The sequence below is a fragment of the Seriola lalandi genome, unplaced genomic scaffold (assembly GCF_002814215.2).
Source record: "Seriola lalandi dorsalis isolate HSWRI2012SDOR001 ecotype SW California unplaced genomic scaffold, Sedor1 jcf7180002054953, whole genome shotgun sequence".
NCBI classification, from domain to species: Eukaryota; Metazoa; Chordata; class Actinopteri; order Carangiformes; family Carangidae; genus Seriola; species Seriola lalandi.
In genome coordinates this window covers 1,857,762-1,883,984 of record NW_019525504.1, presented here as the reverse complement: position 1 = coordinate 1,883,984, position 26,223 = coordinate 1,857,762, and the positions used below count along the sequence as shown (strand labels likewise).

The window sequence follows — 26,223 nt, the reverse complement described above, 5'->3', positions numbered from 1 at the left end:
AAAACACCACCAGGAGAGGAGTCCTGCTTGTAGCTGCTGGGAAAACGATTGAGCCTGCAGAGCGGGTCGGCGCAGGGACTTGGGCTTGCCTGCACGTATCGCGCGCTCCAACAGGTGAGAAAGGTGCAGCTGCGTAAAGCTAGGCAGAGAAAATAACTGTACTTCCGATTCGAACCTTCAAAATTAAATCTACGAAACGTCACTACGTGTTTCATTTTTACAAAATTGCACCATTATAAACACACATCCATAAGTGACCACACAGCTAGGCAACCCACCTCCAATCATAATTTGGATTTTATTTAGTCAGTTCTTTGTTTTTTGTTATCTTTAAAAAAAAAAAAAAAAAAAGTATTTATTTATTTGTTTGATTATTTATTTATTGGACGAGTAGTGGTCCAAAGTTCTCATATTTAAATATATTGGGTCTAAAAAATACCAGCCTAAAATATACCTATCATGTGTAATGTGTAATATGGGGGCTGCAACTAATAACTAAAAAGTCATTATCATTTGTCATGTTTATGCTTTTTATTTATATTTTTAATAACTGAGTTGTTAAATGTGAAATGGTGTAAAAAGACCGTTACAATTATCCAATGTCTACGCTGTAATTTTCAAATTGTTTGTTTTATTTCCAAAAAGCAAAGACGCTCAGTTCACTCTCATATATGACAAAGCATCAAATGCTCATGTTTGAGAAGCTGGAACCAGAAAATGTTTTAACATTTTAACTTGAAAAATGACTGAAATCATTATTCAGTTTTTAAAACATTTGCTGATCAAGTTTCTGTCAATTGACTAATCAATTAATCAATTTATTCAGCTGTAGATAATGTCAGCCCCCCTCAGGCTGCTACAATACAAAAAGGTCATGGCCTCTCTGTCCTCAAAGGCAGCGATGGCCCTGTTAGCCATCATAATATTCCATTTTCAAGATGCAATCCAATTATTCAGTTAGAAGAATCCACCAAAGTTCATGACTCTTTTAACACATGACAACAACAATGCTATAATATGCAGTTAATCCTGTATTGGACTAAGAGGTGCTTCTTTTGAGGCAATAGAGTCTGAGCATAATGAAGTTAAAGACATACAGGTCTCCACTGTCACTATTAGCGGTGATGGAAACAGGTTAACACTAACTTTAACAACAATGTAACCACAGTGCTTGAGCATGCTATGCTAAAAAGCTTTTATTTTGAAAGCAAACATTTTTCTTTTAGATTGTTAGCTCCAGAAGATGGTTGCTTCCTGAGATAAAAGCTCAGCTGAGATGGTTTTACTCTTTACTATATCCCTGCAAATGATGATTTGAAAATAACATATTAGACCTAACATTATGTCTATAAACCTGAACTTTTTCCAACATGTCTCATTCTGAAAATCCACAGGTGTCCACTGACATAACAGCTCTATCTGCTGGCCATGTCGGGGAAAAGCAATGACAGTCTGGAATATTGAATAGGTTACAGTGAAGATCATATTTACGTATTTTTCTGACTTCGGTGTCCTGACTTCTGATTTTCTGACTGACTTATTTTGTCAGTCAAACCACTTATAAACCTGTAAAGTGAATGTAAATGCAAAAAAGGCAAAACATAATTGACAAATAAGAAAGACGGATTGTAGAGGCAAATATAAAATGAAAGAGTTTTCTTTAAATAACAACATTTAACTAGAATCACCACCTGTGGTTGTCTTCCTCCGCCACTCAGACTAGTTTCAGGTTACATACCTGTTCATCCAGAGTCATAGAAAATATGAATCATTTGTGTGAAATTTATTTGTGCCAAATTTGAAGGGATTCCCATGGGGAGTTCTGGAGATATTGCATTCACAAAGCCAAAAATGATTTTTTGTGAGGTCACGGTGACCTTGACCTTTGAACTTTAGCCACCAAAGTCTAATCATTTCATCCTTGAGTGCAAGTGGACAGTTGTGCCAAATATGAAAAGGTTCCGTCAAGGCGTTACAAAGATATCCTGTCCAAAAGGAAGGGATGGACGGTCGGATAGACAACCTGAAAACACTGTGCCTCGGCGCTGGTGACAGCCAGACAAGCAAACAAAGAAGAGGAAAAAAAACGTAAGATTGCAATTAAAAACAAAACTGATTAGGATGAGGAAAACTAACACTGAGACAAAACAAGTGAGAATTGAGGGCATGAGAGAATAAAGCAGTTTCTGTGTGTGGGATGTTGAATAGAGGTGTTGAGATTGGGAACAACAAATCATACAGTTTCACAGTAATTCAAAGAAAAAGAAAACACAAAATGGGGGTTCCTGCGAGCAGAGTTACACAAACTGTTATTTGTGAGTGGAACCATCAGATAAGAAAAATGTGAGCACAGAGGTGGCAGAAACAAATGAGATCAAAAGCAGGAAGCTCAGTGAAGCACTGTACTCACACATAGGTGGTTTTGCTTTGTTCTTCTTTTGATATTTTTTGGAGCACACAGTTTTATTCAGTTAAAGCCCCTACACTTAACTCTATCTACACATGCAGCGGGGAGAGCGGTGAAACTCTGGTACCTGGGAGTAATATTACTTTCTTTTGACTCAGCAACATCAGCTTCAGAAAGTAAAGAAGTTCTTTGAGTGGAAGTCATCATTCTCTAAGGTATGTACTGTATGTTCTGAAAAACCAAAAAAAACAAAAAACTGAATAAGCATGAAACTTTCCTGTCAGTTTGGTATTTGGTATCTAAATGTGGTAATTAAATCATAATATTTCTTTGACATAGTGGATGTGATAAATTTTAAAGATTGAAATGTACTAATTAGTTTTGTAGTTTTAAAAATGACTGATCAGTTTTAAAGGTTTAAAAAAAAAAAAAAAAAAAGAAGGTTTTACAGATGAAATGACATAGAACAGTTTTACAGAAACGCCACCTGTGTAAAATATGGAAACATTCTCTACAGAGCACAAGCTCTTGAATTGTGTTTCTACGGAAAAGTCTCGCCCCTTTCCTTTATTATCTTCCCAGACAGACTTAGCAAAGTATATTATGTGTATAACGTGACTATATTGATTTGTGGGAAGTGAAAATGTTGAAGAAATACCATCTGTTATCACTGTCCATCAGCTTTTGAAAGAAGTTTCTCACATGCTATTATTTGCTTGAATTAGATATCACGTGTTTATTACTGCGCTCTGAGTTTCGGTCAGTGTCATTTTTTTTAATGTAACAATTAAAACAGAAAAATCAAAAATGGACGCCGTGATGTCACACAGAGAAACTCGTTTATTAATTTCTCATGTATTTTTTTATACTGTCAGTAAGTCTGAGTGTTTCATTACCTTGTTAAATGTCAGTGACCTCCTTGCAGCCCTGCAGACTCTCAGTGACGCATATCAGATCTTCCTTGATAAGATCTGATCAGCTCTTGAGATCATCACAGCTCAGAGTGCAGCCATCGAGACGTGTGATCACTTAATGACTAAATGGGGCTGAAATGGGGTCATTCACAACACAGGAACAGAGGAAGGGAGGAACTAGAACACTGGCTTTTATTCTGCAAACAGAACAAAAAAAAAAAAACTAGTCCACGCAGGCTTTGCACTAAACTACCAAAATTATCCGCAAGATTATTTTTTCTTTATTCGGCGAATAAAATGTACCCAACGGGTTACTGTTTCATCAGAAAGGGGTTCGTAATGGTTAAGAAGCGAGGATCTGTTAAAGAATAAATACATGAATTATGAACCATTAACAAAGCCATTAGTTACAATTCATAAACCCTCTATCAGTTTATAAGTATTCAGATCTTTTACTTAATTGAAATACTACAGTCTAAACTTGCTTCATTACAGGTAAACGTCCTATTCAAAATGTAACTAAATATGTTTTCTACCTAGAATGACTGATTTTGAGTTGACCTAATTCTAGTTTATTTTAAATCAAATTTAACCATGGCACACTGAGACGACTTCCCTATTGAGAGCCAAACACACATTTCACCTGTGGCTTTTTCAGGTTCACTTCTGTTTTAGTCGCAGAGTCTCAGTGAAGTCATCTCACTGTGCCGCGGTTAAGTTTGATTTTCACTTTTTTTTATGGGTAAATATTATAATACATAAAAATAAATAATATTAATTTGTAAAATAAGTAAATGTAAATGTACTTTGTTTATACAGCCCTTTACAACAATCCTTTCGGCGTACCAAAGTGCTTTACAACAGGTAATAAATAAAGAGAAAAATAAGTGAAAACAATTAAAAAAAAAAAATAAGTAGTGGCTATGGCAGTAAAATAATTTCCTCTGCGTTTATACCCATCTTTTCTTCTCCAGATTAAAAACATGGAGAACGTGACTTCAGGCTATGATTACATGTCAGATTACCAAGATGAAGGACTCTGCAATCTCGACCCCAACCCCACGGAGGTCGTCGTCCAGACTTACATTCACTCCATCATCTGTGCCTTCGGCCTGATTGGCAACGCTCTCGTAATCGTCACCTACATATTCTACAAGAGAACCAAGACGATGACGGACGTGTACCTCTTCAACATGGCTGTGGCAGACCTGATCTTTGTGGTGGCCTTGCCGTTCATCATATACAATGAGCAGCATAATTGGTTAATGGGTCCCGTGGCTTGCAAGATCCTGCGGTCAGCCTACAGTATCAACCTCTACAGTGGCATGCTCCTGCTGGCGTGCATTAGCTGTGATCGTTACATTGCTATAGTTCAGGCGAGAAGATCCTTCGGTGCTCGCTCGCGCGCTCTTATCTACAGCCGCCTCATCTGCTCTGCCGTTTGGGCGTTTGCAGTGGCTTTAACTCTGCCCACGCTCATCTACACTGAGCGCTTTGAAGAGCAGAGTCTGGGGGCTGACACCGTCACCATGATATGTCAGCTGTCTTTCAGCAGGAATGAAACGGCAAAGCTGATGAAGGTGCTGGTTCCCAGCCTTCAAATGGCCATTGGCTTTCTGCTGCCTCTGTCGGTGATGGTGTTCAGCTATTCCAGCATCATGTGCACCTTGCTGACAGCACAGAGCAGCCAGAGGCACAAGGCTGTGCGTGTGGTTTTGGCAGTTGTTGTAGTTTTCATCGTGTGCCACCTTCCCTACAACGTGACTCTGCTGATACACACCCTCTCGCTCTTTAAGGAGAGGATATGTGAGGCGGAGAAGATTAAACTCCAAGTTCTGGCCATTTCCAGGGGCGTAGCCTACCTCCACTGCTGTCTAAACCCCATCCTCTATGCCTTCATCGGGGTGAAGTTCAGGAGCCACTTCCAGCAAATAATGTTGGACTTATGGTGCTTTAGCAGAAAGTACATCTACTCTGCTCGCTCCTCACGTGGAACTTCAGATTTTTGCGTCTCAGGCGTGAAGCCTTCAGATGGCTCCAACAACATGTCATCATTCAGTGCATGATGCTGCAGCCTTTTAAAGGAGATAATTAGCGATGCTAATGCTTCAGGAGCTCCCATCTTCCCAAGCTGTTACTTTGCTGTAGCTGTATGTACTGTAAGCGGAGATAAAAACATCTGTACAAAATGTGCTTAGATAAAAGGAGATGTTTTGTATTTGAAATTTACTGCATCATGAGAAAACATTATTTCAATATACAGTACAATATTGTAGGACATAGGCAGAGATTAAACAGTCTGTCACTTTCTAGCTAAATGTAATTTGTTTGATGTAAAACATCAACACATATGATTAAAAGAAAAAAGAAGTATTGCACTTCAGTAAAACTGAGGTGGTGCCACAGAAGAACAAAAAAGGAAATATGGTCACACTCTCTCCTTCCTAAGTTGAAGCGTTGAATAATGAACAGAAGTGTTTTTGCAGAACATTATGATGTCACGGTGAAGTAGACCTTTGAACATTTGGATATAAAAGGTCATCACTTCATTTTATCATTATAGACATTTCAGGTAAATTTTTTCATAATTAGTCAAAAAATCAAAGCAACAGAGGCAAAGACGTCCTGATTTTTAGTCTGTAGTCTGGATCAAAGTAAGAAAATGCTGGAGCCTACATTTCACATAATGCAACCAATAGCACCTTATTGTCAGAAATGCACTGTCTACCAAACACCCATGTCTTTCAAAAGCTTCCAGTTTGTAACACAGGCTTTCTATTAATAATTTGTTAACCGAGCCCAAAATGATTTCGATTTCGATATATTCAGATTAAAGTGACATTTATGTGTGCGGTCAGGAATTCCCCGTATAAATATGCAGAAAAACAAAACAATTACTTGAAAAGCTGCTCAGTTACTGTGACTGTAACTTGATCACATGCACCTGTACAGCAGGAAGTGCACAGGTGTAACTAATGACAATAACGATGGCTCCATTTTATTCAAGAGTCCCAGTAAAACATATCAGCGAGGCACAATACCACGGGTTCTGTAACTGAACCACCTGGTAAAGAGCCATTATTTATGTTACTGGTAACACCTGTGTTTTCATCCTATGACAAGTCCAAAGAGGGAAAAAACTAAATATAATGGAACTTAAATATCATCTTTAGATCATTAACCATGGAAAAAATGTAGTAGTGTATTATGACTCAAAATAACACCCACACATAAAAAACTCCCATCCTACTATCAGATAGCAATATTGTTTCTCTTCAGAAATTACAATCCTCCAAGTAATTTGAAGTCCTGTATTTTGTTTGTTTGTTTTAAATTCAGATAACATTTTTTCCTCCCTTTGCTGAGCAGGTTATAGATTCAAGCAAATCCCAATGTTAAGGTCCATGTGTCTGCTAATGACATTATTCTCTATGTAATTCAGAAATCAATGATTGATCTTTATATTATTGATCCAATTAGATCTATTCTTGAATTTTGAACAAGTTTCCTCACACAAATATCCAACCACATGTATTGATGATGCATTATCCTTAATCAAAGCTGGTTTTGTTGCTTTTATTTATATCTTTAACAATATAACCCGAGTGACTGATGTATGATTGTGACGCATTTGGTTATTTCTCTCTTATTCTCATGTTACCATGATGATAGCATCCTGTTTGCTTCTATTTTTATGTATATGATTTTGACTGAGTCTGCTTGTTTTTTTAGGTGCTGTATAAGAGGCTAAAGTCCTCACATTTTTGATCTTACTATACTGTCACTTTAATTTCTACAAATTATCTAGAACCATATATCTCATTGTGTTATGCTTTTATAAAGTTTTGTCATTTTGTATTTTATAAATCTAATTGTATTCTTTTACTGTATCCACTCAATAAACAGTGTGTCTGAATTTTATTTTCTTGAACCAAATTAATCAGCAAATTAATTGAGTCAGAAATTTTCTGGGAATCAGATGTTAGGAAAATTGAGTATGAAAAAGCAATAAAGAAAGCACTTAAACGTACAGTACTGCTATAATCTCTCAATCATTACATAAATAATGATGTAAAATAGATTCTGTACCATTAAACAGTACATGAAACATTCACATTTAGCCAACATATGGTAAAGTAACTAAGATCTGATTACCTTTTTAGTCACTAAATAATTACTGTATATGTTACTAAATGTTAAGTCATTACTTTCTGTGCTCAAAATAACTGCGAACACAAAAAGGGGAAGTGTGGCAGCAATCTGCAGTTGTAGGCCGTGGCCCAATGTGTTCAGATGATAAGAGTCTTCCTAAGACAAAGACACAGATAAAATCAACAAATTTATGCGTGGTTTCTCTTGTGGTACATGGGGTTGAGAGAAAAGATACCAGCTAGGTAAATTCAATGTAAGAAAAATTTCAAATTTTAGAAAGGTAGTTGGTGTCTGGAAGGCCTGAAATGCAGGTTGAAATGAAGTGCTCACTGTTTAGCTTGATGATTGAGTTTTTAGCCCCACAGCAGATGTGGATGGTTTTGTGTTTGATGGTTGGTTCATCACTTTGGTCCAGACTAAAAACAAACTAACTTTGTTGATCCTGAATTTTCATTTGGTGCCAAAATCAGGTCATCATTTTAATTTTCCCCATTACGAAAGACTAATGCAAATGTAGAGGCATTCCTATCAACTTTGTGTGCTAATTAGCAGATGTTAGCATGCTAACATGCTAAACCCAAGACGCTGAAAACTGTGAATACTGTACCTGCTAAATATCAGCATGTTAACATTGTCATTGAGAACATGTTAGCATGTTGATGTTAACGTTCAGTCCAAAGCTTCACTGTCCCTAAACACAGCCCCACTTAGCTGCTAGCATGACCCCGGACTTCAGTTCCCAGATGACTGATCTGCTTTCATTTTCAGCACACATTAGCTGGGCCACAGTTGCTTTGTTGGATGATACTCTCCAGAGAGACGTTCTAACTAAGCGTGAAGTTTGTTAAACTTGATAATGGAAAGTCATTTTCACTTGAGATACAGTTAATTAAAATGTACTTCTTGGTAATCTGCAAACACCCCTAGTCCTCTCTTAGAAACACTGTTGAAAAATGCAAAGATGCCCGATACATACATGATCTGTCCTACAACATTTAAAGAATACTCACATAGAAAATAACAAATCAGCCTTAACATAAGTCTGTAAAGGTGTTCTTTGTGTGGCATAGTACAGATTTGAAACATTTCGAAACATGCTCCTGTATCCATAAACTGCTAGATTTGTTTTAAGGTCATTTCCTGTAGTGGGTTTATGTCATTTCTGACAAATGCCACCACAAGTCACCAGGGTCAACGTGTACAAGCAGTAAGCAGGAGCAGCATCTTCTGAAGCACTGACTACTGACAGAAACAACAAGTACTCCAACCCGAACAACCACAGCCAAACAAGGTGACATCAACAATAGCATGAAACACCTGCACAAAAAAAGAGCCAGTTTTGTTGAAGCATAGCGATAGTCAATTCTGGAGAGCTATCTTCAACAATCAACTCACTTCTTCCTCGTTTCGGGTCAGGAAAGAGTAAAGACCACAAGCCAGCTTGTTGTGTCCTGTTGTGTTTTCCTTTCTGTGACAGCGTACAAATGTATTTCAAGACTACGTAATACGTACAAACCAAATTCACCTTCTTTATCTCACAAACCAGTGATTACTGTAATAATTGAATCAAGTTGGGGTCTTGTGCTGCAAGCTGCCAGCTGTCTGACACCTTGTGAAGTTTCTGTTTGAACATGTTTTTTTAATGATCCACCAAACTATTTAGCCTATACAGAAACATAGATGGAGGGCAATACAGCTGAATACAGCTGTTTTATGTGTTATCTCTTTAAATAAAACAGAGCACAGTGTTGTGAAACCAAGATACTGTTACACAATCCACACAAGTTTGCACAGCTATCCTTGTTAAGGCATTGCATTTACTTCCATTCATGATGAACAGCCTAACCCCACATTCTAGATGCATCATAATTTTGGTCTTGGTTAAAGTTCCTTGCACATGTCCTCAGAGTTTATTGCTGACTATAAAGTAGCACACATGACAATCTCCATTGTGTTATCTTTGGCGACACCTATGGCCACACATGGATATTGCAGGTTTGTTTTTGAACTGGGTGATGGAACACATTTCACTAACTTTGTGTTAGTGACGTATGTCCCTTGTGATTTTGCAGGTGAGTCATAGCAGACCCCAAGTTCATGAAACTGTCAAATGCAAGGACTTATATATATATACTATATAATTTCATCACTGAGTCATAGGCTCAATCACTACTGTGTTACCTCATTCAAAGATAGATAGTGACTTATTTAAATGAAGAGATTGCCACTTTAGGCCAGCTGCTCACACAAGGTAACTGTATGGAATTCCAGAACTGGCATTAAGCAATCATACAATCAAATGATATTTCACTTGATATATTTCAGACACATTCAAATGCCAGATGTGAACTGCAGTTAAACTCAGATGGATCCCGGCACTCTCTGGATACATCTGGACGCAAGATAGCAGGTCTGAACAGGGCCTCAGATAGAACTCTTTCCACTGTGTTTATCTTAACTACACACCTGTAAAGTTTCATGACTGTATCTTGCATGATTTGAAAACCGTCTCTGAATAGTTCCCACTACAGCTGTCTTCAGGACATTTAGTCATGGCAACCCACTCACACACGGACACACATACACAGACACAAGTTGAACACCACAGCAGCCGTGAGATTGTGGATGGTAAATATACAAAGAGAATGTCATGCCAACACCTGCACTTCCTCATGGTGTTGTCATGAGCTCCTTTTTCAGGTCTGCTATTATAACTTTTCCCCACTAGGTGTCATCAGAGAGTTTACTCTCACTACCCACCACCTGACCTCTTTTATGAGCCATAACTTGCCTCTTCAGCTGTTCCTTATTTGCTCATTGGCAGGGATAATATAGACAAGCATAAGAAGTCAGAATCAACCAATATATGGTCTCTGTGTGCATGCGTGTCTCTCACAGAGCTGCATAACTCAGAAACACAGGTGTCTTAACATGGTGCAATTTTGCACAATACATTGATTAAAATGCCAGAATACATAGTGAAATACTGTAGGAACACAGGTGTAAGTAATAATATCAATGGTGGCTCTCTTCCATTTAGGTATCCAAGTAAATCATGCCAGTAGTAGGCCAGCATGCACAGTACCCTGGTACACATAAATTCAATGCAACGATGTCTAATATTGCAACTTAAAATTATGTTTCACAAGCAAAATGTTGCTATGAATGCTATAAGGGTCTATCAAAAAACAGGGCAACACACAAAAAATTATTTACTTGATTAGGCAAATGGTTTTTCCTGCAGGTTTAATTCTGCTGTTTATTACTTTAGATGGACTTCCTGTAGTTCCTGAGTTTCCACCTGACCCAGTCACCTGCTTACCCAGCTGCTCCTCATCAGCAATCAGTGACTACTGTGGACCAATTAAACAGCACCTACTCTGCCTGCTCTCTAAGTACTGGTGTGTGCTTCTTGGTAAACTCTCCTGTTGCCATGTACCTCAACTGTTACCATATACAAACACTGCAATAAAATTGCCAGTCACAGATAACATTTTGGACACTGTGGTCAGATTTACAAAGAATACTGAACATAGCCAAAAAAAAAAAAGAACTGTAATAAAAACAAAAAAACAAAAAACTAAATACACATACACTAAGCCCTGCCTTACATAGTGTATGCTGGTTCACTGGAATGTTTCACTTAATGGAACTATTGTTAACATCATTAATTACACCTATGTTTTCCCTTTCATGTCAACTTAAAATGGCATTAAAAGTTCTATAATAATCAGAGGCTCTAATAGTTGTGTAATAATATAAAAGGTGCCCTATGAGTTTTCCTGTGAACAAAACAAAAGTTATGTTTACATTCAGTGTTCTCCACCAAAACTCACTGTGTGCATCTTTGTGTTGAATTTTCTTCCTCATAAAACATTTGCAAAGCTGATTTTTTAAAAACGTTTTTCAAACCTGCATGGCTCTCATCTGTTTCCATGGAATAGCATGAAACCATTGTGAGGAATGTGTATTGTGTCACTTGCATGCTCGGGTGATTCCCGCACTTGCGAAATTACAGAAATTATATCTGAAGACAAACAGATGGGTTGTCTGATATATTTTCTGAACTCTATATTTTGAAAGGTGATTAAAGTGTCTGCTTTCGGGTCTGTTGTATAAATGCAATTTAAAGCTGCATCAATTTTTTTTTTTTTTTAGGGGTTTTTTTGTCTGTTTTTGCATTTTGGCAGAACAAGGTGTCAACACAACTGACATGTTGTCATGGTGAACATTAGCATTCATTTGGAGTCATGTTTAAATCCACCTGACAACTTTAAGTCCAATATCCACTCTGTTTTTAGCTGTTTTTAGTCTCTACACATCCCTGAGAAAATATGTCAGTGTCTTTAGCTGCTAAATGCTCCACGTGTTTACCAGGTAGTTGCTAACTTTAGCTGGCTGCTGGTTGGTGCCGGGCAGGAAGTATACATTGGGTGTTAACAGCTTTTTAATTGAAGCTGCCTTCTGAGGTTGGAAACAATGTTGATAAGAGCAGTAAGATAGAACCAAACTACAAAGAAGCTATCGGTCGTAAAACCGAAAGCATTAGCTGAAACACAGCGAAATGTTGTGTAGAGCTGAGGACAGCTGCACAGTGAGGTGATAATTCTTGTGGCTTTGTCACTGCAAGCAACACCCTTCACATTACACTGATTTTATCCAGTGATAAAAAAATACTGAGCAATGCAGCTTTTAATTTCTCTATGATGAATGTACTAAAGTCAAAGAATTACAGCATGCCTGAAAAACATTTAGAAATTGGGACACTGTCAAAGGTTTGGGTGCACAAGGTGGCTTCGGTGGTAGTTGCGGAGAGACACGACAGCATTATACTGTACATTCATATTTATCACCCAGACACAAGCAGTTCTCTGCTGATTTGTCACCTCTGGTCAGGAATTATGGCATCAGGTGATGTATTGCTGTCCATTTATCTTCAGAGAAATGACAGCTTGTAAAAGCCCACTTTACTGTGATGATTTAGAGACCCTTTAGCCCCAGGCTCATTCCAGATAGCCCTCCTTTAGTTTCAAATGCTAAGGACATGCTATAACAAGGCAGCACTGGGTGCCATCTCTGGCGCCGCAGTGACCAAGAGGAGTTCTTCTTTGAGGATAAATGACTCAAAGTGGATCCTTGGCGCCGTTCATTAAGGTACTTTTTTTTAACCACCCTTAAGTATATTCAACTAAACATCTGGTACTTGATAATGAAGTCACTCCTTTGACTTCTACCACAATCAGCTTATGATTAATTATCCCATGAGTCATCACTGTTGAAAAGGTTTTATTATAGCCGGGGCCCCAAAACCACCAGAGGGCCTCCAAGAGCACTTGAAATGTTGTGTAATGTTTTTTTTTTTCTTTTTTGTTGTATATTGCGTCAGTGGTAATCATGCAAAAACACAATATTATGTTAACAGGCTGGTTAGCTAATACTACTGGTTTAATCCATTCCTGCTGCCTCTGCCAGAGCAACACAGCTATAATACTGCACACTGTAGACCACACACACCGAAACCTGACTAACTCACTATGTGCAATAACCAACACACACCATCTGTGCACGTTCCTTATCTGCTGCTATTTTTGATATATACACTCAACAAATATATAAACACAAAACTTCACACAACACACACACACACGCACACACACACGCACGCACAGAGTTTACTTCTCATGTTCACATATATGTTTAAATCTGTGTTAGTGAACGCTTCTTCTTGCCAAGATCATCCATCCACCTCACAGGTGTGGCATATCAAGATGCTGATTACACATTACTGATTATTGCACAGGTGTGTTTTGGGCTGGTCACAATAAAAGGCCAGAAATAATAAAAAAAAAAAAATCTCAGATCTTTCATTTCAAAACATGAAAAATTGGAGTAAAAACAACATCCATTATTTATCTTTTTACATTTTTAGTATTTGATATTGATATTTTCCTTTTTTGTACAGTTCACTTTGCTGCTGTAACACTGCAAACTTCCCCACTGTGGGACTAATAAAGGAATATTATCTGTCATCTTATCTTATATCAATAAAATGTTGTGTGGAAATGCTCAACTATTGACAATAGTAAATAGTATTGGTGGAGTAGAGGCAGTGGAAGAATTTCCTTCTACACACAGGTTTGTCTCAGCCCTGATTATAATAACATGGCGTATCATCTTGGTCACCTGGATGTTTGGTCATTTAGCTTGGGCAGGGATCACTGCTAAATGTGTTTTTTCATTTCTCTGTGTGCATTCAATTGTGTTCATAAATACAGTAGCTAGGTAGATGTTGGTGAACAATGGCATACGGTCCTTGCCCTGACTCCACACCCTCGTTCTGATGAAGAAAACCTCAGAAAAGAGTAGTTCAGTCTTTAACTTGGCCAAGTAGATACATGCTGATTTTAGGTAAGTGTGTCTGGAAATGCTACATTTATGCTGGACACATATTCAGATATGACAGGGATGAAGAAAGGTGAGTGTTAAGCTCACTCAACAACATTGTGCGAGTGAGTGCCTGAAGTTATCTCGGGGACTGTTGACGGGAAGGTCAGCGGGATGGGAACTACATCAGTGTAGTCTGAGGACTTCTGCTACACGGGACACTTAATAAACCACTTCACAGTTTAATTGGAAATGAGGTGAAAAGAACAACGACCCATAAAACCTGGAAAATGACGATAATTGGACATGTGCGTTGTCTTTTGCAGGCACAGTTAGACAGTTCATTCATCCATTTTGTCTGTTAGCACAGCGCGGCCCCTCCAAGCCTGAACATGTTAAGCCCAAATTGAAAACAAAGTGAGGTATAAAATGCTCTGTAAATTCTCTCATAGCGGTCATATTTTCCATGGTGTGACATTCAGGGATTAGGCTTCTGCTAACAGCCCTCATTTGTATTTCCACAACATCTTGACAGCAGGAGGTGACAGCAATATAAGACTTGTGCTTAAAAGAAGTTTAACATTGTTATACTTCTCTCTTATAGCTTGTGAGTGCTGCGTCGCTGTCGCAGCACTCACACCGGCACTGAGCTTGACCTGACTGTTGACTTGACAGCTGTAATGAAGTGTTAAGTGTTTTGTATTGTCACAGCAAAAAATGTGGAATTTGTGGAAAATGTGGAACTGAGCAGGTACGAGCTACAGGTGCTGATTAGATATGCAGCAATGTGCAAGAAAAGGCAGGGAAGTACAGGTGTAAATCATGGAATCATTTTGCTGATGCTGTTACATTCAATTCAGTACAAAACTAGTTCTCTAGCAGCTTTGCACATGAGGTTAATATCTATAACTATGCACGGCTAGCTTCTAGTTTGTAGACATGGATGTAATAAAACAAAAAAAGGATTTTAAAATACTGAATAAAAATTCATCTCTGGGGAAGAAATCTCTTCGGCACGTTTATTGGAGCTCAAGGATACACACATTGCATCGTGGTGTGTCAGCTAACACTGAATTTGAAGATAACTTTTACTCCGCATCTATAATTGTCATCTCAGCTTCACTGTCAAAACACAATACAAGCCCTTTTCTGTAGCTGTGATGACTCAGTTGTTAGCCATTTCGATAAAACAACCCTTTCATCTAGTTTGTGGCTTTGGAATTAAAGGGCTCTGGCTTTGTATCCACGTCGATGCTCTTCCCTTTGAGTGTTACTCTTTGGGTTAAATGTACTGAAAGATTGAAATTTCATTGCGAGTTTTTAATTGTTGGATTTACTTTACATCTAATTTATTTGCTCTATCCACAAAACTGGTTAAAGCATAGGGCCTGAGGAATGGTGAAGCGTGGTGGTGGCAGCATCATGGCGTGGGTTTTTTTTCTTCTTTCAGCTACAGAGACTGAGAAACTGGTCAGGGTTGAAGGGAAGCTGAATGGAACAAAGTTCAGATATACCCTTAATGAAAGCCTGAATGGGCCAGAGGGAGGACCTGGAAAAGGGAATCACAACAGGGAATTGTAACAGTAATCTCCTCCAACTTATCTATCATGGGAATGAATCTACTCATAACAGTGGTATAGAAGGAGTCTAGAGGGCCAACCTCCAATAAGAGGCTTTATGGGTGATCAAACCGTAACAACTTCCTGAAGACATTTGATTAATTAGAAACATGGGCAACGATGAAGTTCACACCAACGCAAGTCAAGGGTCCGGTTCAGACCAGGCATTAACATCCATCTCAGGTGATCAAGTGGAAAAGCTCTCAGTTCAGCCAGCTCCCAGGACGGAGGTGGACCGCATTTGGATGTGGTCTGGGCCACACTGGAGGGCGGCCTACTCAAATGAAGTCCTCTCCCAGTCTAATTAGTCCCACCACAGACTCATTATAAACCAAAAATATTTTACTGTTTCAAATGGCTAAAACCTTATTTCATTGGCTTAAAACATGTTTATCTGAATATATTGCAGGGAAGTGAGATCCAATCACAAGTGATCACTAGAGATGTATTCTGATGCAGAGAAGCAAGGTGGAACGTGACCAGTAAATTCTAGCTCCAGGTCCCGGCTTATCACGTTTGTTTGCCCCGCACGCTTGTGGCCTGACAGATGTGCATCACTCGATACTGGGAAACTTGAAATACTGGAAACATTTACATTCAGAGGTAGGGAGACCCAGCACTAGCTGACAACGCTGCTACGTCTCCACTACTGAAGGAGAAGATGGTGATGCATTTATTACACAGAAAAACTTCATCACGCAAGTGTTCAGTGGTTAAATACTGCACCGCTGGACTTGATTCTTTGTCAGTACGCCGACAGAATGTCCCGATGACAATGACCACTCCTCAGTGTACACAACCTGTACCGGGACGTTCTCGGGATATCTAGAACGGGGAAGTAAAATGGATATTGCCTTAATGTGGATCCACTGGTTTGGAGGCGGATCCAGCCCAGAGTCAGCTGCTTTCTGGTGTAAAACAGAAGCATACGGCAGTGCTGAAATATTTTATTTTGAATCTTGAATATCACAACAGAAAGGAGTTCCCCCTTTGTTCAGTGCCTGCTATCAATCCTATACCGTTGACAGTGTTTGGCTCATAGCTGGAGCGTTGGCTCATCCTTCCTCAGAGGTATGTCATATTATTGGAATTCCCCCTGATAAAAACCTCTGTGTATATGTTTTGATTTATCCCTGTAACCAAAGCATCCAAGTCTCTCTTGGTGGTTTTGGCCATTTAAAGCACATTTCTCACACCTCAATCTAAAATTTTCCCAACCTCTAAGGAATAAAACACCAGCCAAGTTAATTTATCAAGTCCAGAATATCTATCATTTAGGAGGATAGAGAGGTTCTGTAGACAGATAGTTCTTTTTTGGCATCACAGTGGGTGTGAATGTGCTTGTGTGCATGTAGATCTACATTCCTCCACTGTCCCCCCCCCATCAGCTAGCCCATTTCAGGTCAAGAGAAGAGCTGATTAGGGGTCCTGGCAGTGAGGGGATTATCACGCTGGGTCAGACTGTACTCCGCTGGTGTCCAAAGAGGAATGCAGGCAAATCAACCAGCGAGCCTATCAGTCAGCCAGTCAGTCGGTCACGCACAGAGTCATCCAGTCAGTCATCTGCCAGTCCTCACATGAGATTAGCTTGGCTTCCTATCAACAATTACTTTGTAGGATCTGCATGTTTTTCTCAACTCACACAAACAGACACACAATCACTCATATTCAACATTATCGTCATCTGAGCTGGATGTCACTGAAGATAACTTAGCTTCCTCTCATCTTGTTGACCTGTTTTGTCTATATTTCAGTGACAGGATACATTCTGTTTTGGCAATTACAGCTAACAGACCCTGGAAAAGAGTTTGGTATTTTCATATGGGGGAAGAAAGTCCCCCTCAGGGGGGAGAGGGGTCAAATGTAGCACTCTATTTGGTGCTGAGTTACAGCCGTAAATCAAATTAGTGTAACTGAAACGTTGGGAGTTGGAGACAACAAAAGCTGAGAATGACATCAGGGAGTGAGGAACGCAACCATGGAAGTCTAGCAAGTGCTGAACTACCAGCAACGCCTTCACATGGACACATTCACTTACATAGTTAAATACACACTGTTAATGACTAAACCACATAAGCAGATGTACTGTAGATAAAGTAGTAGTTATAGTTTAGTTGTACAAGGTAACAATGAAATTAATGACAAGTTGCTCAGTCTAAAACCTTGTCCATAAGTGGTAGTAAATACCTCGCCCATGAGGCTGAGGTACAGTTACTACACCCACTGACCTAATTCCAATGTTCACCCCATCACTGAGCCCTCTGAAGCTGTATGAGCTAAATACCTGGATGCATAAGTTTTTGAAGGCTCAACATGTTTAAGGAAGAAGACAGCACTTTCTGAGCCAGTTAAGTTTCCTCTGTATTGTTTATTGGAAGTAGTTCATAGGACTTTAGTACATTTAGAGTATTTACTTATAAAATGGGAAGGTTGACTCTGGCAGCGTTTGGTTCTTTAAAATTACAGTAACTGGTTTTTGTCTTGTGGGCAGCACAAGCTGTAAACACAACACTGACATATCAAATTTTAAGGACTATTAACACACCCAACAGACACAGCGCCACATCGGTATTCGTTTGCAGTTTTGTTTCTGGCAAGCCGATGAATGTAAGTCCAGTATCCACTCGCTTTCAGCTCTGTATTGGTCTCCACCAACTCCTGAGGCTTGAATCAGCATGTGGACCACCGTGTAAGGAGATAAAGTTTAAAAGAAAAATTCAACAGTTTATAAATTCCAAAAAATATATTTTTAAAATAGGCAAAAAAAAAAAATCAAAGACTTCCCTTTGTAGTGAGTCAAAGAAATTGGGAGAGGTGAGGTATTTGGACCTTTGAATGGCTCTGTTTTGATTCTGTTCTTATTGTTATGGTGGTATACATCTCTCTAGCAGCAAAAACTGAAATAGCCGCAGACACAGGACCACTCACAGAGTTCAGCACGCCTCATCCAATGCACAAGTAATGAGTTACAAGGAAGGTTAAAACTGCTATTGTCATAAAAATTTTGCATTTGCCATCAGGGCAAATTGGGCAGCTGGTCCTTACAGGGTTCTGATAAAATCTCCACACTAGACAGGTAAAGAGGGAATGTAAAAAGAAAATAGTCAAAAAACATCAGCAAGGCTGTCTGGACTAGTCTGAAGCTCAGTGTCTAGTATGACCAGAGACGGACCTCCCGAGGGGGCAGTTACTAGTTTTCTGCCAGGTTTGATGAGCACAACTTTTCCACTGAGCATGCAAACAATTCCTTGTCAGTGTCTCAAAGAAACTTGAACAATACATGTCATCACATTACTATAACCGTTGATCAAGTTTACCATCAATAAAGGCAACTTTGAACAGTTACGACAACTGACTGCGTTAGATATATAAAAGATACAAGATGTTTTTCATCATGTATCATGCTAATACCCAATAAAAGGCTGAAGACCAGCCATGTCACCTCATACAGTATTATTGAAGTCTGCAGGTCTACCCATTTCTGGATCCCATGCTCTTTGCTTATAGAATGAGAGTGCACTTCTCAAGTACATTTACTATCATGTATCCCCACCTCACATCCTTACATCAGACACATTTTAACTTTCACAAAGCTGTTAAAGTTAACTGAGCAACAAAAATATTTTTCATAAGAAACTTGAGCCAAACCTCATGTCATATGACCTATAAAAATGGCAAGCACTTTGATGGATGGCACATGGGGGACCTAGAAAGGTTAGTCAGTTTACATGACCAGGAACTCCAGCCTTATCAAAAATCAGCACGTTGAAGTCGTTTCCTTTTACAAATGAACTTCGGCAGGGCTTTAATAAGGTGCAGCTTTAAGTATAATACTCCTCACTTATGTCTCATAATGCATCACTATTAAAGATGAGTTAATTAATTTGTTAGCTACTAGGGGCAACACTACTACATTAGCATTAGCGAACAATTTTCTAACATCCAGCAGACGCACAGCAAACGAGTATTTACTTGTGGTCAGTTTTTCTGGCCATATGCTGAAAAAATAAGTGAAATATTTACTACTGTTTTAGCTTTTCACTTTTCACTATCGTCCTCACTCCTGAGAAAAATATGTAGCGTGCAGTCAATTTATCAGAAGTTACTCACTGAAAACAGTTTCCTTTTTCTGTTGGAAACATAACTGATGTGAGCAAAGTTTTCAAGAAAACCAAAACAATGAGCTAAAAGAGGTTTAAACACTTCCATAGAGCTGAGGGGAACTGCAGAGTTGGAATAATTATTTGTGGGTTTATCACTACGAGTGACCCCTTTCACATTACACCTAATCATATGATCCATTGTTAATATAAAAATATTAATTAGTGCAGCTTTAGCTTATCAACTTATTAACCCTGAGGTTGTGGGATAAATGAATAGCTATGTGATCTGTTTTGTCCATTCAGTACTTACAAAATATCTCAACAACTTGTGGCCAGATTGCAGTGTATCTCAGTATGGATATTCAGACAATGATTTTGAAGTTGAGGATACTTGTGTCACAAAAAATAACAACATTTCATTCCCATTGAATTTACTGAGTTCTGCTTGTGCCACAGCCAGGACAAACCTCACATTTAAGCTCCACTGCTGCTACACATCAAATAAATGACACAAAGTATAAAGAATCAAGTGTAATTGGAGGGTTTTAGGGCAGAAGGTGTTGTGTGCTGTACAGGTTGTCAAGCCCCTCGAGGCAAATTTGTGATTTGTGATATATTAACAAAATTTAACTTGACTTGACTTGACTTTAAGTACCACATTAATTGCGGAGTTAGTTTTCCAGGGGACGCCATCCTTTGCGATTCCAAGCAGGTCACCTTTCCAAGCCATTTTAATGTAACTGCCTGTGCAAACACCTGCACTGTAAACTCAGTGGGCTTGTGTGTCAGAGCCAAAAACACTAGCGGGAAGCCATCTCATGACATTTCCCACCCACTGGGGGTGACAAGCCATCACTGCAGTCCTTTGAGTCCCGGGATGCAAAACCTATTTTCCCTCAGCGGGACACCACTTCTCTCTCTTTCATCCGCCTCGCTCTGGAAATGAGAATGACGTTCCATTAGCGAGGGGAAAGAATTCCCCACCTTGGCGAGTGAGAGGTGCAATGCAGAGAGCCAACTGCCTAAATGAAATTCCAGTATGTGATGAGTGGGAAGTGAGAGGCTTGCTGAGTAGCTAGGCTTATGCAGCTGCAGGCTAGTGTCCTGTCCAAACCCCCCAAAAAAAGCCACAATCCTCTGCCTCTTTTCTGTAGACTGCTGTATGATTTGAAAAGATTCAGATCCATAACGATAGATGCTTTGGTCTCAGTTGAATAGCACATTTTGTGGGATTATACATGGCTTGCTGACTGGTAGTTGTGTGTCTCCTATTGTCTGCCTGAATCTAGCTCCAGACACCTACAGCACTTTCTCACTTACATAATCAGATTGTCCATCTTGCTCCAAAGTAAACAAAGGAGACTTCATTCAAACAACAGCCCGGACCTTTGGCTGCCAGTAAAGGAAAGGGAGACTCTGCAGCAGATATGGGAACAACCCAGAGGAAGTGTGTGTGTGTGTGTTTGTGTGTGTGTGTGTGTTGTGTGTATTCATGTTTGATCTCCCAGGAATAGACCTATTACTCTGAGTAACGTAGGTCTCTTGTTGTCAGGGTGATAATGTCTTTTCCTGCCTGGCTTGAAGATGAAGGCTCTTTTATCTGTGCAGCCACTGGAAACCTCATTTCCTGGTCCAGTTTCGTTTCCAAAGCCTGAGTCCACTCACGGCCCTGGCTGCCAGCACTGACTCTACAGGGAGAAGTACAGAGCACCGAGGCTGTAACGTGGATGGAGAAAAGAAAGTAGGAAGATGTATATGGAGATAGGCGGGAGCAGGGATAAACGGGGAAAACGTATGTCAAGTTCTGATCATTATTAATACACAAGTATTGATCTGACCAAGACGAATCCAGAGCAGAGATAATTTGCCATAAACCACACATCTGAACTCAGTGTGTGGGTTGTGGGTTTGTGTGCCAGACAGCACATGTGAATAACAGTCTGAGGCAGGCTCAGCATCACAGGGTTAATGTTCCCAGGCTTCTCCAATGGCTAATATTACTCACATTGCAAACATCACTCCCCAGACACTTAACAGCTGCTTTTTGTTTGTCTACATTTGCTTTAGAGGGAGTGTTGTCTCACAAGTCAAAACCTGGCAGAAAACCACACAAAGCAGAACAAGACTGATGCTGTCTCAAATCGGATACTTGTATCAGTACACTCACATGTAGCATACTGTGTACAGAGTATACACCAGCAGCGTGTGGGGACTTTTAGAGATAGGCAAGCAGAGCCGAGACCCCCCCCCCCCCAAAAAAAAAAGTGTGTGATTCAGCTTTTTACTACAAACATATGGACCAGACCAACTACATCTCTCTTAAATTCAGCGCCTGTCCTGTGTCACGATTTTGTGCCGCCTGTTTTCCTGTGCTGAAATTCTCTGCTGCATCTTCACCTTTCATCTTCCTGTCTGAAGAGGTTTTAGGATTATACTTCTGGACTGACAGAAAATATATCAAATGTGCGGTATGGAGGACAAATATCTAAAAATCACTTCTACCAAGAAATATCTACATTAACTGACAAACACACACTCCAGTGACAATGCAGAATCCTGTATTTTCCATTCTCAGTGTTGTAATCATACCTGGCTCATTGTGCGTACTGTAGTTGAAGCACAGGGGAGACACAAGGACTTCGGTCTTGAGGAGTTGTAGCTGTAGCTGTAGTTGTAGTTGTAGCTGTAGTTGTAGTTGTAGCTGTAGTTGTAGTTGTAGCCGTAGCTGTAGTTGTAGCTGTAGCTGTAGTTGTAGCACAAAATAGCCTAAAGGTCACACACATCGCACTGTATGTTCACAGCTACACTGCTAACTAGCTTGCTAACTCTGCTCCCGCCTCATCACCGCTCTCTCTGACTCTCTCTCTCGCCTGGTACTTACACAACCCACGTACGTTAATCCTGAAAGGAGCTGCGCTACTTGTGTAACAATATTCTGTCTCAAATTTACTGCAGTTCTTGCACAGAGATGAGAAACTAGTGTAGATTGCTCCTTTACTTACTACTGCTTCCTATTTGCGTGCAGGTTTAGTTTCCACACATTCTGCGCATGCGTATAATGAGGGCAATATCATAACTGATCTCAGAACGGTAGAAGCTGAGTCAAGGACCGCTTGACAAGCTCACTTTGGCTATAACTTCTTACCTGCTTGTCACCCATCAGATTCCAGGATTATCCTCAATGCGCATGCGCAACCCCCCCCCCCGTCCCTCCAAAAAAGGCTGCTGTCCTCTAGTAGTTCAGTGTGCTAGCATGCTAGCATTTGCTAAGTTTACCTAAAGTGTACTGCGCAGCTGTACAGCTGAGGTTGATGGGAATGTCACAAGTATTTAACCTGATGTTAAAGAGAAGGTTAAGGGATCTCCAAAGTTATCAGTATTGATTCTGAGGGGTGCATGAATGTTTATATCATATCCAATTGTTGGGACTGGGCTGGCGGGCTAGTAGTGTCCACCCTACAGTTAGTAGCAAGTCAAATATGAGAACACACTTTAAACTCTTAAGGAAGTACAGAAACTACTAATCAAGTGCAAAGTACTAGATTACTTAAGACTTCACCAAGTGCCCATGTTATTGACCAGCACACTGAAGCAGAGACTGCTAACTTTAGAACAAGACTGCACTGATGTTAGATGAATGTGATCAGTGCAAAACATAGTTTGTCATGATTAGCAAAACCAAAATCCCCAAAAGTCTGAGCTTTGACAGTCCATTAATGAGCCGATGACAGGTCGCATCTTTGCGATTAATCTCATCTGCAGATCGGTGGTGAACCTCTGCCATGCACGGGAGCTGAAAAAGAACAGGCACCAACATGTATGGCTGTAATTCAAATGTGGCTTATTTATTTATTATTACTGTTGAGAGGCATACATTACAGTGCAAACCATTCTTTGGCAAACGTACAATACAATACAAATGTCATGACAGGTACTACTATATCCACATTGACCACTGGTTAAGGGACAGTGTAGGTAAAGCATGTTCAGTCTTGCAGAGCAGTGCATTCCATTGACATTTGGGAGTTTAAGGGGAAATGAAAAAGAGAGTGAACCATGATGAAAACAAAAATGAACTAATACAACAGATATATATGAATCAAGACTGGTAACAAAGAGAGCTCACAGTGCTTTGGCAGCCAAACCTTGGGCCGAAATGCATTTAGCCTGTTACTGAGACAGAAAGAGACTCACACACTCACTCATTCACAGAGTTTATGAAATTACACCAAAATACTAAATTCAGTAAAACATAAACACATCAGACAACATGATGTTACTGGTGTTGTTGGAGAAGCCACAGTCAGAATGCAACGAAGGAGAGAAAAATACACAACTGTAAACACACAGTTTGATGTACAAACCTGTCCAGTATATTCAAACATGCGATATGATACCAATTTACCAGTGCGACTGCCAGCCCCATAATCCATCTGGAATCCTGAATGGAACATTCCAGAGAGTATTATTTCTGTTTAGTGACAGATGCTTGCTCAGGACGTTACCACATAAAGAAAACAATGGAAAGGAACACTGCAGCTGCAGCCGCTTCGACACAATTAGGAGCAAAGCAAAACAGGAAAACAAAAAACGTGACATTTGTTACACTAAGTGAGCCAGTGCATGGGGTACAGTGAGCGGCGTTTGTCTATGTACAGTACTTGTGGAGGACCAGCTGACAGGAGTCAGTGGAATAAATCTGTCTCACAATAGCAACACGTTGAAGACTTGTTTTGATTGACACTGTATCCCAATCATCAGCACCCATCCCCCAACATCACCCTTGCTTCCCCTCTCATATGGCTTCCATTACAGTGGAATGAGGGTCAGAGGGCTAGAGAAAGCCTGCGCACCACATATGCTCTGCTGAATGACGTCACCCCCGCTCTCAAAATCTTCAACACGGCAAAGAAACATGAACAGGCCGAGCGTTCCCTAACCTACATCAACGCTGAAGATGATCCTCGCAGGTGGAAACGTCCCAAAAAACTCAACACACATGAGTAAAAGCTTAAAGAGAGAAAAGCGGACGCTCGACTAAAGGAATGCATGCAAGCGTGTCCTTGTGTAAACTGGGGCTAAGAGAGCAGGTCCACAAAGGCAGAAAAGAACAGTCAACAGTCATGGTAGCAGTCCTTCAATTGTCTGTAGTCTGTGGACTAAGGATGAATAAACATGAATAAAAAAAAAAAAAACAACTATGAGCAGGTCAGAGGGAGAATACTGCTGTGGTAGAGTTCGCAGTACCAAAGGCTAAATCCTGACCTCAATACGACATTCATACATAGTTTCATAGATAGAACATGTGCTATTTATGTAATATTAGAAGTTACTAAATCATTTTTCATACATTTGGCTTTAGAAGACTGAGCAAAAAAAAAAAAAAAAAAATACCGGGACAGTTCACAACATTACAGTGGTAAAAATGGAGATTCTCTCACTGCTTTCTGAAAGCAAAATGACACTTGGAAAGAAGCACAACAGTGCAAGAGCTGGATCGAGTGTCCTGCAATGGGGAGCGCCGTGCGGCTCCACCTCACTCAAGTTCAGGACAGGCCAGCAGAGACAATAAGTACGTTTACTAAAAAGTTGTCCAAGGATAGAGGAGCAGTAATCAGTAGACATTTCTTTTGCATTACAAACATTTTTGTAGGGCTTCACATTATCTTCATATGTAAGCATTTTTTTTTTATACAAAAAAGGGACAGAAAAAAAAATACATATTACATGATATAAAGCACCGTGGATTAAAATGAAGTAACTCTATTCATAAAGTCTTTTAGTTTGAATAAAACAATCCTCTCAATTGTGATTTATCATTAAAAGGCATATACTGAGTGTATATAGGTTGCTTTGTATACAAAAGACAATACTGAAGATTTGTATTTAGTGATTAAATCATTAATAAAAAAAAAAGGGGGGAAAATAGCACCAGTTTTCGGCATCTCTAACCTGAGAAAATTCTGTGATACAACATAACGGCTGCCGCCTTTCAATCTACTTCCCTTTCCCGCTTGTCGACGGCAAACTGGCCCCTGCGTTTTGTCACCAAGTGTTAGTCGCAGGAGAGCAAACACAGTGGCTGTTTGTTACACTTCAGAGGCCTCAGTGGACTCCAAGCGAGGAGGAGAGATTTTGTCCGTCTTGTTTACAATCCACCCATTCATCCATGCATCCACCCATCGGTTCAGAAATAAATCCATTTAGTGATTGCTGGCTTGTTGCCAAAGGATTTCAAACTGAGCCTCAGGCTGCTGGTCCTGGAGGGGGCAAGAGGCCAAAAAGAACAAAAAAAAAAAAACCCAACCCCTCCACTGATCAAAGAAAAAGAATACAAAGTGAAACAAAACAAAAAACTGAGGCTATTGGGTCTATCGAGGCTATTGGTGGCTGCGGATTAGCACACCTTCAAGAGTCTCATCCTCTCTCTGGATGTCTGTGTGTGTGTGTGACTTTCAGACACTAGAATGTGTTTGTCAGGGGGGTCCTGAGGGTTAGTCGTGGTGGGTGTTCGCTTCTTGTCGCTTGTCAACATCTGGCTGTTCCAGGCACACCGGGCAGCAGGCGCCTTTTAACTTGACAGGCCGTTTGCACTTGGCCGGTGGACAAGACTCCACAAAGCAGGTCACCTGGGCATCCTGGGG

At 39.9% G+C, this 26,223-nt stretch overlaps 2 protein-coding genes across 2 annotated transcripts in view; one reads left to right on the top strand and one right to left on the bottom strand.

Moving 5' to 3' along the window:
- The first annotated feature begins 2,382 nt into the window (after positions 1 to 2,382).
- On the top strand, positions 2,383 to 7,250 carry ccr6b (chemokine (C-C motif) receptor 6b). Its single transcript, XM_023394711.2, has 2 exons — positions 2,383 to 2,622; positions 4,296 to 7,250. The coding sequence occupies exon 2, from the start codon at positions 4,305 to 4,307 to the stop codon at positions 5,385 to 5,387; it is 1,083 nt and encodes a 360-aa protein (XP_023250479.1). The 5' UTR covers positions 2,383 to 2,622; positions 4,296 to 4,304; the 3' UTR covers positions 5,388 to 7,250.
- Positions 7,251 to 23,403: 16,153 nt separating this feature from the next.
- Positions 23,404 to 26,223, bottom strand: part of pxdn (peroxidasin) — a 57,915-nt gene continuing 55,095 nt past the window's right edge. Inside the window, exon 23 of the mRNA XM_023394738.2 lies at positions 23,404 to 26,217. Within this exon, the coding sequence (XP_023250506.1) occupies positions 26,074 to 26,217 (144 nt within the window). The 3' untranslated portion in view covers positions 23,404 to 26,073. The remainder of the gene's footprint in view (positions 26,218 to 26,223) is intronic.

What these genes read in the sequence shown, in the direction of transcription:
- ccr6b (XM_023394711.2), top strand. Translation starts at nt 4,305, where the DNA reads ATGGAGAACGTGACTTCAGGCTATGATTACATGTCAGATTACCAAGAT.